Source organism: Suillus paluster (genome assembly GCF_016628075.1).
Source record: "Suillus paluster strain FC165 chromosome Unknown EDB91scaffold_14, whole genome shotgun sequence".
In the NCBI taxonomy this organism is placed as follows: Eukaryota; Fungi; Basidiomycota; class Agaricomycetes; order Boletales; family Suillaceae; genus Suillus; species Suillus paluster.
This window is the reverse complement of record NW_024537574.1, coordinates 377,730-393,245: the sequence shown is the minus strand read 5'-3', so window position 1 is coordinate 393,245 and position 15,516 is coordinate 377,730. Positions and strand designations below refer to the sequence as shown.

The following is a 15,516-nucleotide window of genomic DNA, read 5'->3' as shown; positions in this document are numbered from 1 at the left end:
ACATTTCTGGAAAATATTTTTGGACCTGTGCTATAGTGGTCTGTTATTAACGACGTTTACAATCAGAACTCGTCCATCTATGTATTCTCGTACCTCGTCGAGATTGGCATCGAATTGCGCTCGCTCGAGCAGTCCGATGATCAAGGGTGTACCGCTGTTCCTCGCGCAGAACGGTGACCGGACATCACTGGAGATATCCGTTTAAAGGGCGTCGACCCCGATAGAGTGTTGCGTCTGTTTTCTATTCTTTGAAAGACTGTTCCTCATCTGGTCGTAGTACGTTAGCACTAATTTAGAAACTTTCATGGACGACCGTATGTACCGTTTCTACTCTGGAAGCTTGGAGATGTATTGACGACTCACAGATCACAATGTGTCCAACAGACAAAAACGGCGAGGATAGCTGGCAATTCTTTACTTTTCACGTTCGGCCAACACCTAAACCTGACGAATGTCGCAGAAAGCGAAGAGCTTATCTTCAGAACTGAACGTAAAGCACCACTGCCTAGATCAAAGATGCCGAGAGAATATTAAGACCCCTTGATGCACAGCAAGCCATACATGCACAAGGTAAATGACGGGAAGACTGGTAACATGCCACACTGACGGTAAGTGACTACTTACTTTTGCAAGATCACAATGGCCCAGGCCTGAATGGTTAACCTGTTATTGTTCCAAAAATACGAGTCCTCCACCTAAGACGAACAAGATACGTGCATTACCTCACTTACAGCATAGATCAAGACCTCCAACACCGTTTGGCAAGATACTGCCGGGCAGGAATGATGCGATCTAGACCACTGCGGCAGAATGCGAGCCTTGTGGTAGCGCCGTCAGGTGCCACTGTCAATAGACGGAGCGATAAGTGGTGAAAGGTGAAGGACGAGGATAGAGGACGATGACGACTGTGTTGGGGAACTTCATCAATCATGGGTATGCTGCAACCGACAAAGCCGTTGAGGTCCTTCATCGTGTTCTTACGTGACGCTGCACAGCACACGTCCGTATCTTGTTCATTTCAGATTCGGGAGCCGAAGTATTTCGAAACGATTACTGATAGATACCTCGCCTCTGGGCCTGGCTTGAGTTTCAACCAGCCCTAGCCCTATAAAGCTAAGCCGCTTTGCCCCTAGACACGATTGTCCTTCGCATTGATCCAAAAACCTCTAAACTCATCAGCCTTTACATATGAACAACATTCATCCTCCGGTCCTAATCGTAAGTGATTTACCTACGATAGAAGTTACCTCGACTAGATTCCTCTTCTTAGGTAGGCGCTGGGCCAGCGGGTCTAGTAGCAGCGTTGTCGCTCGTTCAAAACGGCGTCCGAGTTCGCATCATTGATAAAGACCCCAATCCTCGGATCGGACAGCGTGGTCCCGGAATCTGGGTATGCTCATACACCCACTTGTCATATCACCCTATGTTCAATTGAACACGTGATATAGCCACGCTCCCTCGAACTCTTCAACTTCCTGAATGTCCCAGAAGTTAACGATCGGGGGAAACTAACACCTCTCATCCGTTCGTACAAACCCGGGACGTTGGAACCTTTAGGCCGAAACTTCGGTGGTCCCGCATATGGATCCTACCCCAGCGGTACCATTCGTGCGTAGAGTCACCCTTTTCTCAAGCTTTCACGATGACAACTTTTTGTATTATCTAGCACCTCACCAAGGTAATGGGTCAACAGTTCCTAGATGTGATTCTGCGACGTCACCTAGAGAAGTTCTCTTGCTCTGTGGAGATGGGTACCGAACTGCTTTCATTCGAGCAGTCTGACCATGGTGTTACTGCTGTTCTCGCAAAGAACGGTATATCAGAGACTTTTGATACGAAGTGGATGATCGGTGCTGATGGTGCTAAAGGTGAGATGCCGTCGAATGCACTGGGATGAATGTGACTGACCTTTTCCAGGCGTCGTGCGCAAACAGCTTGGGCTCATGTTTTTGGGTGAAACCAGAGACGATGCCTGGATTGTCACTGGGGATATTCGTTTAAAGGGCGTTGGTCTTGATAGAGTGGTGCGTCTGTTTGATATTGCTTGAAAGATGGTTCCTCATCCGGTCAAAAGTATTGGCACCGATTTGGAAACTTTCATGAACGAGGGTGTGTACAGTTTCCTTTCTGGAGGCTTGAAGATGTATTGACGCCCTACAGCATCTCATTGCGTCCAACGGACGAAGTCGGCGAGGATGGCTGGCAATTTTTCATCTTCGGCCAAAAACTAGACATGACGAAGATCGCTCAGAGCGAGGAGCTTCTCTTCCAGACCATTGATTCGCTGATACCCACGGAGGTCACGTTCAACAAGCTGGTTTGGGTGAGCGAGCTGCGGTGTGTTTTTGTCTTTTCTGTATGTGTCGATGTGTTCATCGGTTTGCTGTAGAACCAACATCCGGATGGTGAACAAGTTTAGCGAGGGTCGCGTGTTTGTTGCTGGTGGTATGTGGTTTTATTGTTGAGTGATGTACTTGTGATGATGGAAGTTGTCATAGATGCTGCTCAGTATGTCTATCTTTAAGTGCCCTCTTGGAAAACAAGTGCTCACATATGTATAGCGTACACAGTCCAACCGGTGGTCAGGTCTGTATCGTCTGAGCTAATGCCGATACTTGCTCATTCATCCATGAACAGGGACTTAATTCAAGTGTACAAGACACTGTGAGTCGGGTACATGCAGCACGTAGGATACAACTGACGCCAAGGACACCAGTTCAATCTAGGTTGGAAGCTTGCGCTCGTCGCAAAAGGACTTGCCGACAAGTCTCTCCTCGAAACATACAACGCCGAGCGTTTCCCTGTCATCTCGGAGATGCTCAATATGACCACCTCGATTCTCAACCATGCAATGAAGACAGGAGAGATGACGAGCCGACGAACTCCCATCCTTTTCATGCTTGGTGTTAACTGTCGGTCCAGCAGCATCGTTCTCGACGAGTTTGTAATCCCAGTAGAGGGGAAACCTATCAATGCGTACGGGGTGCTTGACGAGGGGCATCTCGAGGCTGGAGACCGGGCACCTGATGCATCCAACATGCTGCAGGTGGGACGTGGAGCGTCTGACGTGAAGACGCTTTTTAGTCTTTATAGACCTTGGTATCACACGGTGCTTGTGTTCGTGCCGAGTCTCGTAGATGCTACCCCGATCTTGGGCGCGCTAGAGGCATTCGACAAAAGCGTGGTGCGATTGGCAGTCATTCTGCCTTCATCGGCACCAGTGACGGCCGTCGCATCTCCCGCTGATCACGTTTTTGTTGATCAGGAGAGCTATGCTCATTTGGCTTATCTTGTCGAAGCTAACCATACCAAGGTGTTCGTGATACGACCGGATGGTGTGGTTGGGGCAATCGTTCATGGTGCAGGAGGTGTGAAGAAGTATTTCTCCAGAATATTTTGTGAAAGTAACGTATCGCGTTTGTAACTGAAATTATGCGCCGTGGAGTATGTATAACATCTTGATTCTTGATCTTGTAGTGTCAGCTCTGAAGAATGAATCAGCACCTATGTTCCGCAACTTGTGGTGGAATATCATCCATGGACAACCGTAGAATTTGCTGAGCATCGTCAAATTCTTTACCAATATCGTAAAGTGGGCGAGAGGTGACGAGGATCCGGAAGTTTGGTGGGAGTTCGGTGATATTGGGAACACCCTGCTTCTGAAGTTTATCAGCAAGTATGCGGAGAAGGTTGCGGCGGGTTTCGATTCCACCGCTCTCATCCAGCGCTTCAATCACGATCAAGACAGGTCCCACACGTGACCCAGAGAGCTTCCCCAGTGGTTCCATGAGAAGCTTGCGCCACTGTTGGATGATATCCGTTGTATTCTTGAGCGAATTAGCATTCTCGACTGCATTCGCCAATGCTCGTCTCATCTCCGGATCACGATCAGCAAGGTCGCGAGCGATGGTGGAAAAAACCTTCTCGTGACGGTTTTCGGCGGCACGGTGCCGGTCGAAGCAGAAACATGAACCAGGCCCTCCCATCTCGTTGAACCAGTTAGCAATCGTGTGGGCGATGGCTGATTTGTCCTTGCCGGCAGGACCAGATAGCCACAGCACACGCTGAGCAGTGGCTCCACTATCATTGATCCAGTCAGTGATCTAGGATAGAATTTCTGTGCACGTCCCTGGTAGGCATTGTTTCGTGGTATCTAATCCCGCGCCCGCTGCGTAAGTCATACCTCTGAGATCCAGCATTTCGCGTGAAGGGGTATGAGTGAATGTAAAGTCGGAAGCACGTGCGAATCCTTACCCCTACATTGAACGATGATGCCTGCGTCCCGAAGAGCTTGGTCCCGAAATTTTTGCATAAGCCCATCCAAAGCGTCGCTGTACCGTGTAATCATGACATCCGTTTCCGAAACAACATTTTTCTTGAGTCTCTCCCCTGTCATTACATCAATTATTCACCATGCGCGAAGTGTAGTAGTTCGAGTACTCACAATAGCTCTGGGTCTCCGAGTAGTCCCTGATGAAACGCGCGCACTCTTGAGTCTGTTGAGCGATCCGTCCGACAATACTGTGCATGGATGAGATGTGGTCAAGAGTGTCATCTTGGGTCATGAAGAGGTAAACTTCATCCAATTTCTTGAGAAAACGATGTACCGATTGGTCGTGATCCGCTTGAGCAAGAATAATCTGTACATAATCAATAACTGCTGACCAGGAGATAACACTGAGGGCGAAACCACACAAACCTTGGAAGCAGCGGACAGCACTCCCAGCGCCATCTTTGCATATGGATGTACCTATGCAACTTGATTAGTTCGCTTCCAATCAATGAGAACGACACGTACGTTCGCAGTCTTCTCAATGGCAGTGTCGAAAATCCTGAGGGGTTGGAGATATGTGACGTGGAAATCGTCTAAGATATTGAGATCCGCTTGGGCATTTTGGCCGGAGGATGCTATAGATGTCGCATGGCTCCCGAGTAGATTTATGTGTTCTAAAGCCTCATGGGCACCCCGAAGTCGACCAATTGATGACTAGTCCCTTCCTGCAGAGTAGAAGGGATAGCCTGAACCTGTGTGACCATCAAAAGTTAAAGACAAACAGGCGAATAATCAGACAAACATACCTGCGAAGCAGGTTCTCTGGACAGTGCTTGATTCACATAGCCACTAGAATTCTCAGACATAGTGGGATGCTGGTCATCTATGGCAACATGCAGATGCGATGCGTCCTGGGACCTCTGAGAAAACTGAAGGACTTCAGTAACGAGTTTGAGCACGTACCTCGGTATTCAAGTGCTGATTCGATAAAGCACCTTCACGAACAACGTTCTGGACAATAGGGACGCGGTTGCGGGATGACTTGAAGCGTTTCTGTACGATAATAAGACACATTCGGAGAAAAAAATCAGCATTCACGTCTACGCACAGAAATTGTTTTAGTGAGGCCTTTGGCAACCTTCTGCACAGACTGCCAGACTTCCCTGCGGGGTTTTCTCTGGATGAAGAACGCACCAGAGGCAGCAATATGAATTCCATGAGCGCTCAGCGAAAGCGATGCCATGAGGCCATGTACCGAGGTCTCACCAGCAGTCGCTTCGCCGGATCTGCAGGCTCCCAGAGAAGGTCCCAGCCTATTGTCTTCGCTCATCATGAGTCGTCGAAGATTTAGATCAGTGTGAGCGAAGTGAGGTACAATACTTGAGATTCTGCGAGAAGGGATTGGACCTAAGTACCAGAACTAAATACCCTTGACCTTGGCCAACTCGTTGACACCTCGATGCGTTGATATCATTCGGCAAATTCCTGGAGACAAATATTATCAGTACTGATGCAATGCTGGGTGACGCAAAACAATTGCTGGCGACAAGACTGAATAAATTTTTAAGATCATCTCTCCAGTAAATGAATTGCGTCCATTCACGATGATGATGATGATGCGCAATGATGAGCACCTCCGGTGAATCTGAGTCTGCGAGGAAGCAGAGCTGATCATTAACAATCCAGCACTGGATTACCTAAGTGTTGCCAAAAGCGGAGGAGGCGCGTCTGGCGGATCCGGAGGTGGTGGTTCGAAGGAGTCGCATCAGTTCGGACTTTGAAAGTCAGATCTCAGGCTCAGGCTGTAAGTACTTACTTACCAGACGCACGCCTTATTTCCACTACCGCGGGCGGATCACGCAGACTGCAGTGGCCATGGCCAACTGAGACTGCCAAGTTAACTGTTTTCAAGGCATTGATCTATTCTGACTTCAGACAATCTTCGAATCTGCTGAACCTATGAACGATCGAAAAAGGACACCCCACAATCACACCCACCCTAAAGGTAGTCACCACCGTGTACTAGCGGAGACTCAATGAACTCCAAACCTGACATGGCTCGATAATATTCCCCACCAATTCACGAAGCATATTTGCCTATGCTAAGGACTCAAGAGAAGCCCGCAAGGCACGTGCAAGTTTCTTCGAAGTTACTTATGTGCTTAGAATCAAAACCAATAACACCGTGACACTCAAAGTTCGCATGTCAGCTAATCATGAAACGTCTGGTTGGTATTCAAGCCGCATCAGCGTTCGCGCAGCCATTCAGTCAACGTCATGAAAGACTGGCGAGCATTTTGACAAATCATCCGATGGGATGTGCTGGGATGTGTAATGTTGATAAGTTGTTTCCGTAAGGATAGTAATATGCATAATGCAGTTTAAAGACAACGACACATGAGGCGCGCTTTAATCGGCTTTGCCCCTGTGTTATAACGACCCCATTTCCCTTTATGCTGAACCAAAAACCTTCAAACCTATCGTCCTCTACATAGGAACAACACTCAACCTCCTGTGCTAATCGTAAGTGACCTGCCTAATGGAAGTTTGGGCCTCAGCTGAATTCCTCGTTCTTAGGTAGGTGCTGGGCCGGTAGGTCTGGTAGCAGCGTTGACGCTCCTCCAAAACGGCATTCCAGTTTGCATCATTGATAAAGACACCAACCCTCGCATCGGACGGTGTGGTCCCGGAATATGGGTTTGTCATACGTTCGCTTGTCATATCACCCCATAGTCTCACTGAACACACGATCTAGCAACGCTCTCTCTCGCTCTTCAACTTCCTGGACATCTCAGAAGTCAACGACCTGGGTAAATCAGTCCCCACCATACGTTCGTACAAGCCCGGGACGTTGGAACCTCAGGGGGAATCTTCGATGGTCCCACATGTGGAACCTACCCCAGCGATATCATTCGTACGCAAACCCGCAGTTTTCTCAAGCTTTCGTGATGATAGTTTTTGTTTTCTAGCACGTGCCCAAGATGATGGGTTAACGGCTCCTAGATGTGATTCTGATACGCCATTTGGGGAAGTTCTCGTGCTCTGTCGAGATGGGCACCCAACTGCGCTCGTTTGAGCAGTCCGATCAGGGTGTTACAGTTGTTCTCGCGAAGAACGGCATATCAGAGACCTTCGGTACCAAGTGGATGATCGGCGCTGATGGTGCTAAAGGTGAGAGGTGATCGAACGCACCGGGTTGCATGAGACTGAGCTTTTGTAGGCGTGGTGCGCAAACAGCTTGGGCTCACGTTTTTGGGTGAGACTAGAGACTACCCGGATTGTGACTGGAGATATTCGTTTGAAGGACGTCTGTCTTAATAGAGTGGTGCGTCTGTTATCAAATTGATGGAAGACTGCTCCTCAAACTGATCAAAGTATTGGCACCGGTTTGGAAACGTTAATGAGCGAGCGTATGTGCAGTTTTTTTCTCTGGAGACTTGAATATGTATTGACAACCCACAGCATCACATTGCGTCCAACAGACGAGATAGCTGGCAATTTTTCATCTTCGGCCAAGACATAGACGTGACGAAGATCGCTCAGAGCCAGGAGCTCGTCTTCGAGACCATCGCTTCGCTGATACCTACGGAGGTTACATTCAACAAGCTGGTTTGGGTGAGCGAGTTCCAGTGGGTGTGTATCTTTTGTATACATCGATGGACGTTCATCGGTTTGCTTTAGAGCCAATATCTGGATAGTGAACAAGTTTAGCGAGGGTCGCGTGTTTGTTGCTGGTGGTATGTACTTCTCTTTTTGAGAGATTGATGCACATGTGCTGCTGGAAGTATAGATGCTGCTCAGTATGTCGATCTTTGAGTGCCCTCTTGGCAAACAAGTGCTGACACATGTCTAGCGTACACAGTCCAACCGGTGGTCAGGTCTGTATCGTCTGAGCTAATGCTGATACTTGCTCATTCGTCTATGAACAGGGACTTAATTCAAGTGTACAAGATACTGTGAGTCAGGTACATGCAGCACGTAGGATAAAACTGACGCCAAGGACACTAGTTCAATCTAGGTTGGAAACTTGCGCTCGGAAAAAGGACTTGCCGACAAGTCTCTCCTCGAGACATGCACCTCCGAGCGTCTCCCTGTCATCTCGGATATGCTTGAGATGACCACCTCGATTGACAACCAAACAATGACGACAGGAGACCCGACGACCCGACGAACCCCCATCCTCTCTATGCTTGGTAATAATTGTCGGTTCAGCAGCATCGTTCTCGACGAGTTTGTGACGCCAGGTGAAGGGAAACCTATTCAGGCCTACGGTGTGCTTGACGAGGGGCATCTTGAGGCTGGGGACAGGGCGCCCGATGCGCCTAACATGCTGAAGGTGCAACGTGGAGCCTGACGTGAAGACGCTTTTTGGTCTTTACAAACCTTGGCATCACACAGTGGTTGTGTTCACCCCAAGTCTCGCAGACGCTACCCCTATTTTGGGCGCGCTGGAGGCATGCGACAAAACTATTGTACGATCGGCAGTCGTCTTGCCTCCATCGGCACCAGCGATCCCTATTGCATCCCCTGTTGATCTCGTTCTTGTTGGTCAGGAGGGTTGTGTTCATTCAGCTTACCTCGTCGAAGATACCCAGACGAAGGTGTTTGTGATACGGCCGGATGGAGTGATTGGGGCGATCGTTCATGGTGCCGAAGTATTTCTCGAACGTATTTTTGGACCTGTAACTTTACTGTGATACTGTAAGGACGTTATGTCCTTTACGCACCGACCGTGCTTCAAAAAGACGCACGAACCATACGTTCGGAGTCGTCCGCGTGAGTCACTGATGCGAAGAGGGTTACTCTTCGCATCCGAGTCACGCGGATATATCTCTTTTCATCTTACCATTCAGTACCTTACCTTGTGCTCACATTACGCCATCTCTGTTCCTTCATCAAGTATTTTCACCTCGCCACCAAGTATTTTCACTTCGCCATCAAGTATTTTTCACGCTCAATCCGGCTTAAACAAGTATTCGAAAAACGTATGTATACTACCAATGTACACTCATACCTACAGCGAATCTTACAGTGAGATCCCCGCTCCAAGTACGACCGAAAAGCCTCTCGAAAAGTCCTCGTCTCCAGTCCTAGACCAATCCCTCTTCGTGTTACCTACTAACGCGTCTCATTTCTATCTCGTTTCGATCACAATTCCCTACCGACCTCACACTCAGCCTTACAATACGATTTTTACAATCACAACTCATCCGTATGTACCGTAATGTAATGTTAAATGTATCATGTTTGCAACTGAATGCCACTGATTATACCATACATTTGGACATTGAAACATTAATATCCCTCGTAATGGGCAAGATTCTTCTCTTTTGTCAAATTTCCTGTGGCCTGCAAATCTTATTGCTGCCTGTGCTTTGCACATCTTCGAACACTCGCTCCCAGTGAGCCCAACATGTGAGCGGCACAACTCAGCGATCTTACAGAGCCGGTGAACGTAGGTATAGTATGTTGCAAACAAGAGCAGAACCTTCGAGTCCCAGATAATAAAATATTGTTGGTCCTTGCTAATAAGTTTTCAATAACGACTCATACATATTACGTAGTCATCACACTACTGTATAGGTGAGATTTTTTGTGAAAGCGCTTTCTGGGTGAATCTTGCCGACAAGACGTGGGTAGCCCGACGACGCGTTTAGTGAACTTCTACAGACTACCCAAACTCTTAGTAGGAAGCGGACTCGGGAACAAGACTCACCACTCCGACACTGGTATCAGCTTCGCAAGTTGTCCGAGAAAGTGGCTCGTGTGGCAGCCTGAGCATTTAACCCGCATCCGGGTAGTAAGTGCGGACTCAGATCCGCAGGAGCAGCTTTTCATTGAAGAGGCTGTAAGGGTCACCCGAACAGTACCACCGCTCGAGATGAAGCGAGAAAAAAACATCTTCGGTTGTGTTCCGGCTGGGCAGTTTGTAACTCCGGACAAAGCCGCATGGACAGAATTTGGGTGACAGATTATGTAGCTCTTGGGAATATGAATCGTGCAGATCAGCGACACAAAGACTTTCTGGAGTGGAGATCAGCCTGGTGCAGAAAAAGAAATGCGAACACGCCGAGCTACGCGACGGGGAACAATGATCCGGTACAAAAACGAGAATATCGGGCGCACCGGGTTTGCTGTTCGCTCGAAGACTATTCCTCCGCTCGGACCCCGCTACGTAATTAATCAAATTCTTTGCTCCAAACTCACATTCGTAATCAACGTAGAATAGATGAAGACGTTGAATCAGAAGATCCCTCCGACGGAATGGGCGTCTTCTCTCCTGTCGTGAATGTCAAATTTCCTGTGCACTGTCAGATAGTCTTATCGCCGCGTGGGTACTCCGCACCAAGTGTCAGTGGTCGATACAAGTCAGCGATCATGTCGCGTACAAGAGCAGAAAACTTTGAAACATCGTCGACTCCGTGAGAGGGCGTTACGTTTGATGGCACAAAGGACAGCCTATATTTGATTGGTCAAATTCTGCAATATTGCAGCAGATAGGTTGCTACTAGTATTGCTGTTTAGTGGCGGCACGCCTCAGCTGGCGCTAGTTCGATAAGTGATAAACAAAGATGAAGCATGTGGTTAGCTGCGGTAAAGTGGAAGTTGAGTTCGATGACAAGTCATTAGATGCTTTGTCAGCATTATGGTATGGGTAATTGAGATACCGGAGCTTTAGTTAACTTTGTTGTAATCATCACCAGCGACACCGCACTTGTGTATACAGCCATTCATCCCATGGTACTTTATTTCCCAATCCTGTAGTTTTTAGGCATATCTTGTCATGCTCGCCCCTTCGAGAAACCGAGCAGAGGCAAAATTTAACGTCTCCACTGAATGTATGTCTTTATCCACTTACTTTTCTTTGTTTCCTGACCATCTACAGTCCCACATCTTGGCCTTCATTCAGCTGCTGTATCAGGCGACATCGGCCTAGTTCAGTATGCTCTAAAACATGGCCAACCCGTCAACTCCGTCCTAGACGGCGTTCTCCCGCTACACGCTGCTTGTGCAGGTGGTAATGATCTCGTCGTTGATCTCCTTATCCAGCATGGAGCAGACGTCAATGCATCTAGGTCAGTCTCCATCGTAACTATAACCCTGATCATAAATGAATAATACTCTCCACAGACTTCCCCGCAGATATTCCGATCGTAGCCGTGACTCTGCCGCTCCTATAGTCGGCACTTCTGGCGCAACACCACTTCACTTTGCGGCTGCAAATGGTCACGCAAGCGTCGTTCGCACCCTCCTCATCCACGGCGCTCACCCTAATCGTCCTGACAAGCATGGCATTACCCCTGAGATCATTGCCCGTCAGAATGGCTGGATAGAGTGTGCCGATATCCTCGCAAGAGAGATTTTTGTACGTGCACGCGGTGAAAATACTCCTGAGAGCGACAGCCATTCCTCTAGGGAGCGATCCCATCATGCTGTCGAGCACCTTGAATCTTCCCTAAGGAAGAAGCTACATTTCAAACGCTCTATCGACCATGCTCTCACTGCACTCAAGTCTGCAACCGGTGCTCCTGATGTCGACCAAAAACCACACTTTGTCCGCTCCGGCTCGTCTGAACAAGACGAGTTGGCACCTCCAGATTCGTCTGGTCGCCGCCCATCTCTCCCTGATATCTACGACGAACAAGTTCTACGCCCCTCACTCCCTAAAACCTCGCGTCGCCCGAGATCAGCTGGTACAGGCGCCGAGGCTACCCCTCCGCGAAAGCTAAATTCAAAGCTGTCACTCCTCAGCCTCTTCAAGAAATCAAATATCGATGGTTCTTCATCTAGCGTTACCTCCGTTTCAGAGCCGCCAATCAATTCTCCCCCTTCTTCATCGCCCGTTCCTGTCCCTGGCACAGCATCGCCCGTATCCACCTCAGCAATTATATCTTCCCCACGCGTCTTTTCCACACCTCTTTCGTCATCTCCGCACGACACATCCACACACGACCTCCACCGCCGCAGACTCGAGACTATCCCCGCGCGCCCTTCCCCCGACCCGAACCCATGGCACCGTTCTGTCTCAGCTGCCAGCTCCTCGTCCACCCCAAGCGAAGAAATACCGCCCGAGCCAGCAGCTCCTGTAAGACCCGGCATACTACGCATGCACAACCGCTCTTCCTCAAGTCAGGGTTCTCAACAACCTTCCTCATCCCGTATCATCCGCTTCGACAACTCCACATCCAACGCTGCCTCCCTCACCGCGCGCGCGCGCAGCCCCCCCTCCCGCGGGAACGTTCCACAGGAGAGCCGCTTACGTACTCTCAGCATGTCACCAGGCGCCCCCGACGCCGATCGTATACCGGACACGATCGAAGAATCCCCCCGCATCCTCCAGTCCCCTCCCCCCATCCTCGTCAACGCCGTCGAGCTCGGCGACCTCGAAGACGAAGAAGAGGAATACGGCGTACCGATTATCCACTCTGAATCCGCGCCCAATATCATGCTCACACCCGACCACGCGGTCATGGTACCCGCTCAGTTCCCATTCAGCATCAACGTACCTCCTCCTGACTATGTTATCGCGTCTTCTGAGAGCCGCTTGCGTGGGGATTCGGTGAGTAGCGCGGGTACGACTGGCACTGCGAGCACGTACACTCAGTCTAGTTCGAGTGATGCACCATGGCCTCCAACGCCCCTCTTCTCCGGCGCCAGCCCCCTGATCGCATCCCATTCAATGGACACAGACATGGGCGTGGGTCTGGGTTTGGGCATAGACGCACTATCCACTTCCCCTCGCGTTCGCCGAACGCCTTCAGGTCTCGACATCTCCTCAATCTCCTCACGAGCAGAGGTAGAAGCCCTCGTGCAGCGGGCACAGCAATCTGTGCTTGATTTGGCTGTTGATCTGGAGGGGAGTACGAGGAGGGATAAAGGGACTGGACGGACGCCTTTGAGCTTGAGGCTGGCTATGTTTGGGGAGAGTTTGGCTTTTGAGAGGAGGATCAAGGAAGAGGAGGAGGGGGTTGTTGTTGTCGATGCTGGAACGACGCCTGTGGGTAATGGCGTGGGATTGGGCGACAGGTCGTTGTTGTCGAGCAGTAGGCCTGGAGTTGTGAATATGCAATTTTCAAGTAGTAGTGGAAGTGGTGCGTGGTCTTTCTTCTCTTTCTTGTTTTCTTTTTTTACGATGCTGATGCGTGATATAGGTACATCTAGTGAAGATAGGTCGCTCGAAGATCGTACGCGGGTACCATCAGACGAAATTAGACGGACAGCCTCTGCTGATTTCAGACGGACGTTCTCAGATACGCAATATGACGATATCACGCGAACCTCAAACGACACCCGACGCACACGCAGTCCCCCGTTGGATCACGACACCTCCCCCTTCCCGTTCCCCTCCCGCACCAGGACCCGCATCAGCATCCACACCCCCTCCCGCTCTCCAGCCCACGCACACAGAAATCGTTCGAGACGTTTGCGTATACCCCACCGCGGGCGCGTACGCCTGACCTGTATGATACAGATGATGCAGAGCTGATGGGCATACCGCTCTCGCGCATTTCGACAGCTCCTACGCATATGGGGCAGAACGTCTCAAAGACGCGTAACATATCACCAACTGCACGTAACATATCAACAACACGTAACATATCGCCAACTGCACGGAATATCTCATCGACAACTGCACGCAACATCCCAACCCCAGCATCACGCAACGCATCGCCAGCAACACGCAACCTCTCATCCTCACCTGCAGCACGAAGCGTGAACAAGTTATCCCGGATGGGGTTCTCGACATTGGAGGGATGGCAGCCAGCGCCGATGACGACGTGTTCGCCGCCTGCGAAGCAGAGGTTTGGGGGGATACGAACGATTGTGAGGGGGTTTCAGGGGAAGTAAGGTATGTATTTTTGGTTTGGGGTGGGCTTGATTTGAGGTGGGCTTGGACTGGGTACGTGGTGTTTCGAACTTTTATGCCTAACTGCGCTTCATGCGGGGGCTTACTTATATTTTTAAACGCTGTCGACAAGTTTTCCGTTCCGTTTTGGTTTTCTTGCATTTTTTTTGGCGTGTATTCTGTGTCGTTACTATTGTTGTCGTTGTATGGTGTGCTTGCGATAAATTAAGTACTTGTGTTTCATTGACATTGTAACCTATGCATATGCATTTTTTGATACCTGTTTGTAATGTTATTGATTTTGATTTTTTGGGCGGGATGGTGAGGTTTGAAGGTCTGAGGCGAAGCTTCAGGATTAGTATTTGACGGTGGGTGACTATCCCGTGACCAGGAGGTGGAAAGACTGGTGCTGGTATGTATACCAATATTAATATCATGGACTTGAATAATGTCTTTGACAGGGTCATGCCCTTCATGCTTCGGATGGTATTTTGAGCCTCGTAATCATATCTGATTTTGGAGTGTCGTCCACCCGCGTCACGGCGTGCGTCTCCTCTCTTGGGTGCCAAGGCACAGACTTCAAGCCCATCATCTTTCGTGTCACAAATCACAATCAACCGAGAAAAAATGAGTGCCGAGGGTAGGAGGAAAATGAGGTTACATATCTCATCTATCCAAATCAATATCGTGTTTGAGATCTATTCATTCGCGCTCGTCAAGTGGCTCAGGAGGAGCAGTGTCCGGCAGAATGACGAAGTTCGAGTGTCCCCGACACTAGCCCCTTCTTCCTTCTGGACTATCTTGACGTACACGTACTTCGATGTCGGCTGACTACACCGATTTTCTAGTGCATTCGCAAAAAAGTACGCAGGTCGAGCGAGTAACATGAGTGTCTGTTATCAATCAGAATTCACGCGGGAGGTTTTCTAATGTTATTCAAGCACGAGTCTGGTCGAGGCATCAGGGAAATTCGTACAGAAGCAAGCACATTGATTAACTCCGCTGATCGTGAGATCAACCACTGTACCAACGTGAAAGCAGAAACACAACTCACTATCGCAACATGTTCAGGCTTCGGGGGGAGTGCACGTACTACTAGTAGGGTCGCCGAAAACCTATCGGTACAAGACGCAAAGGGTGAGTCAGGGGTTGAATCCCGGATGCACAGCGACCGGCTTATACTGACCTGGTCATAACAACCAAGACCTTTGCAGCATATTTTGTCACTGTCCAAGCTGTAGGACCCGCAAGCGGTGAAGATAGGCAGGCATGGCTTGTGAGACGCACTGACGGACATAGATGTCGTCAAAGCAGCAACAACGAGGAGGAATGAGAAACGCATGGCTGGTGCTAGGTAAAATGAGGGGGGGATCTCGAATAATAGCTCTGATACTGG

At 49.5% G+C, this 15,516-nt stretch overlaps 4 protein-coding genes across 4 annotated transcripts; 3 read left to right on the top strand and 1 right to left on the bottom strand.

The window, feature by feature from the left end:
- Positions 1-1,188: 1,188 nt before the first annotated feature.
- Positions 1,189-3,424, top strand: EDB91DRAFT_1246327 (FAD binding domain-containing protein; the record flags this gene model as incomplete). The annotated part of the gene is made up of 13 exons (XM_041322645.1): positions 1,189-1,218; positions 1,271-1,390; positions 1,449-1,608; positions 1,667-1,678; positions 1,725-1,868; positions 1,918-2,024; positions 2,075-2,109; positions 2,161-2,337; positions 2,390-2,445; positions 2,499-2,508; positions 2,562-2,586; positions 2,638-2,664; positions 2,717-3,424. 13 exons carry the CDS (start codon positions 1,189-1,191, stop codon positions 3,422-3,424), a joined length of 1,611 nt encoding a protein of 536 aa, XP_041179408.1.
- A 1,439-nt stretch (positions 3,425-4,863) lies between these two features.
- On the bottom strand, positions 4,864-5,915 carry EDB91DRAFT_149505 (uncharacterized protein). The gene is made up of 4 exons (XM_041326240.1): positions 5,382-5,915; positions 5,237-5,326; positions 5,080-5,184; positions 4,864-5,025 (listed from the first exon to the last, which is right to left on the bottom strand). Exons 1-4 carry the CDS (start codon positions 5,604-5,606, stop codon positions 4,948-4,950), a joined length of 498 nt encoding a protein of 165 aa, XP_041179407.1. The 5' UTR covers positions 5,607-5,915; the 3' UTR covers positions 4,864-4,947.
- A 574-nt stretch (positions 5,916-6,489) lies between these two features.
- Positions 6,490-8,970, top strand: EDB91DRAFT_1246325 (uncharacterized protein; the record flags this gene model as incomplete). Its single annotated transcript, XM_041322644.1, has 14 exons — positions 6,490-6,524; positions 6,769-6,796; positions 6,851-6,970; positions 7,029-7,227; positions 7,277-7,444; positions 7,540-7,598; positions 7,649-7,683; positions 7,756-7,902; positions 7,955-8,010; positions 8,064-8,073; positions 8,127-8,151; positions 8,203-8,229; positions 8,292-8,616; positions 8,672-8,970. The coding sequence occupies 14 exons, from the start codon at positions 6,490-6,492 to the stop codon at positions 8,968-8,970; spliced, it is 1,533 nt and encodes a 510-aa protein (XP_041179406.1).
- Positions 8,971-10,958: 1,988 nt separating this feature from the next.
- Positions 10,959-14,429, top strand: EDB91DRAFT_1120953 (uncharacterized protein). Its single transcript, XM_041318215.1, has 5 exons — positions 10,959-11,112; positions 11,160-11,349; positions 11,405-13,365; positions 13,426-13,585; positions 13,669-14,429. Exons 1-5 carry the CDS (start codon positions 11,058-11,060, stop codon positions 14,120-14,122), a joined length of 2,820 nt encoding a protein of 939 aa, XP_041179405.1. The 5' UTR covers positions 10,959-11,057; the 3' UTR covers positions 14,123-14,429.
- Positions 14,430-15,516: the final 1,087 nt, after the last annotated feature.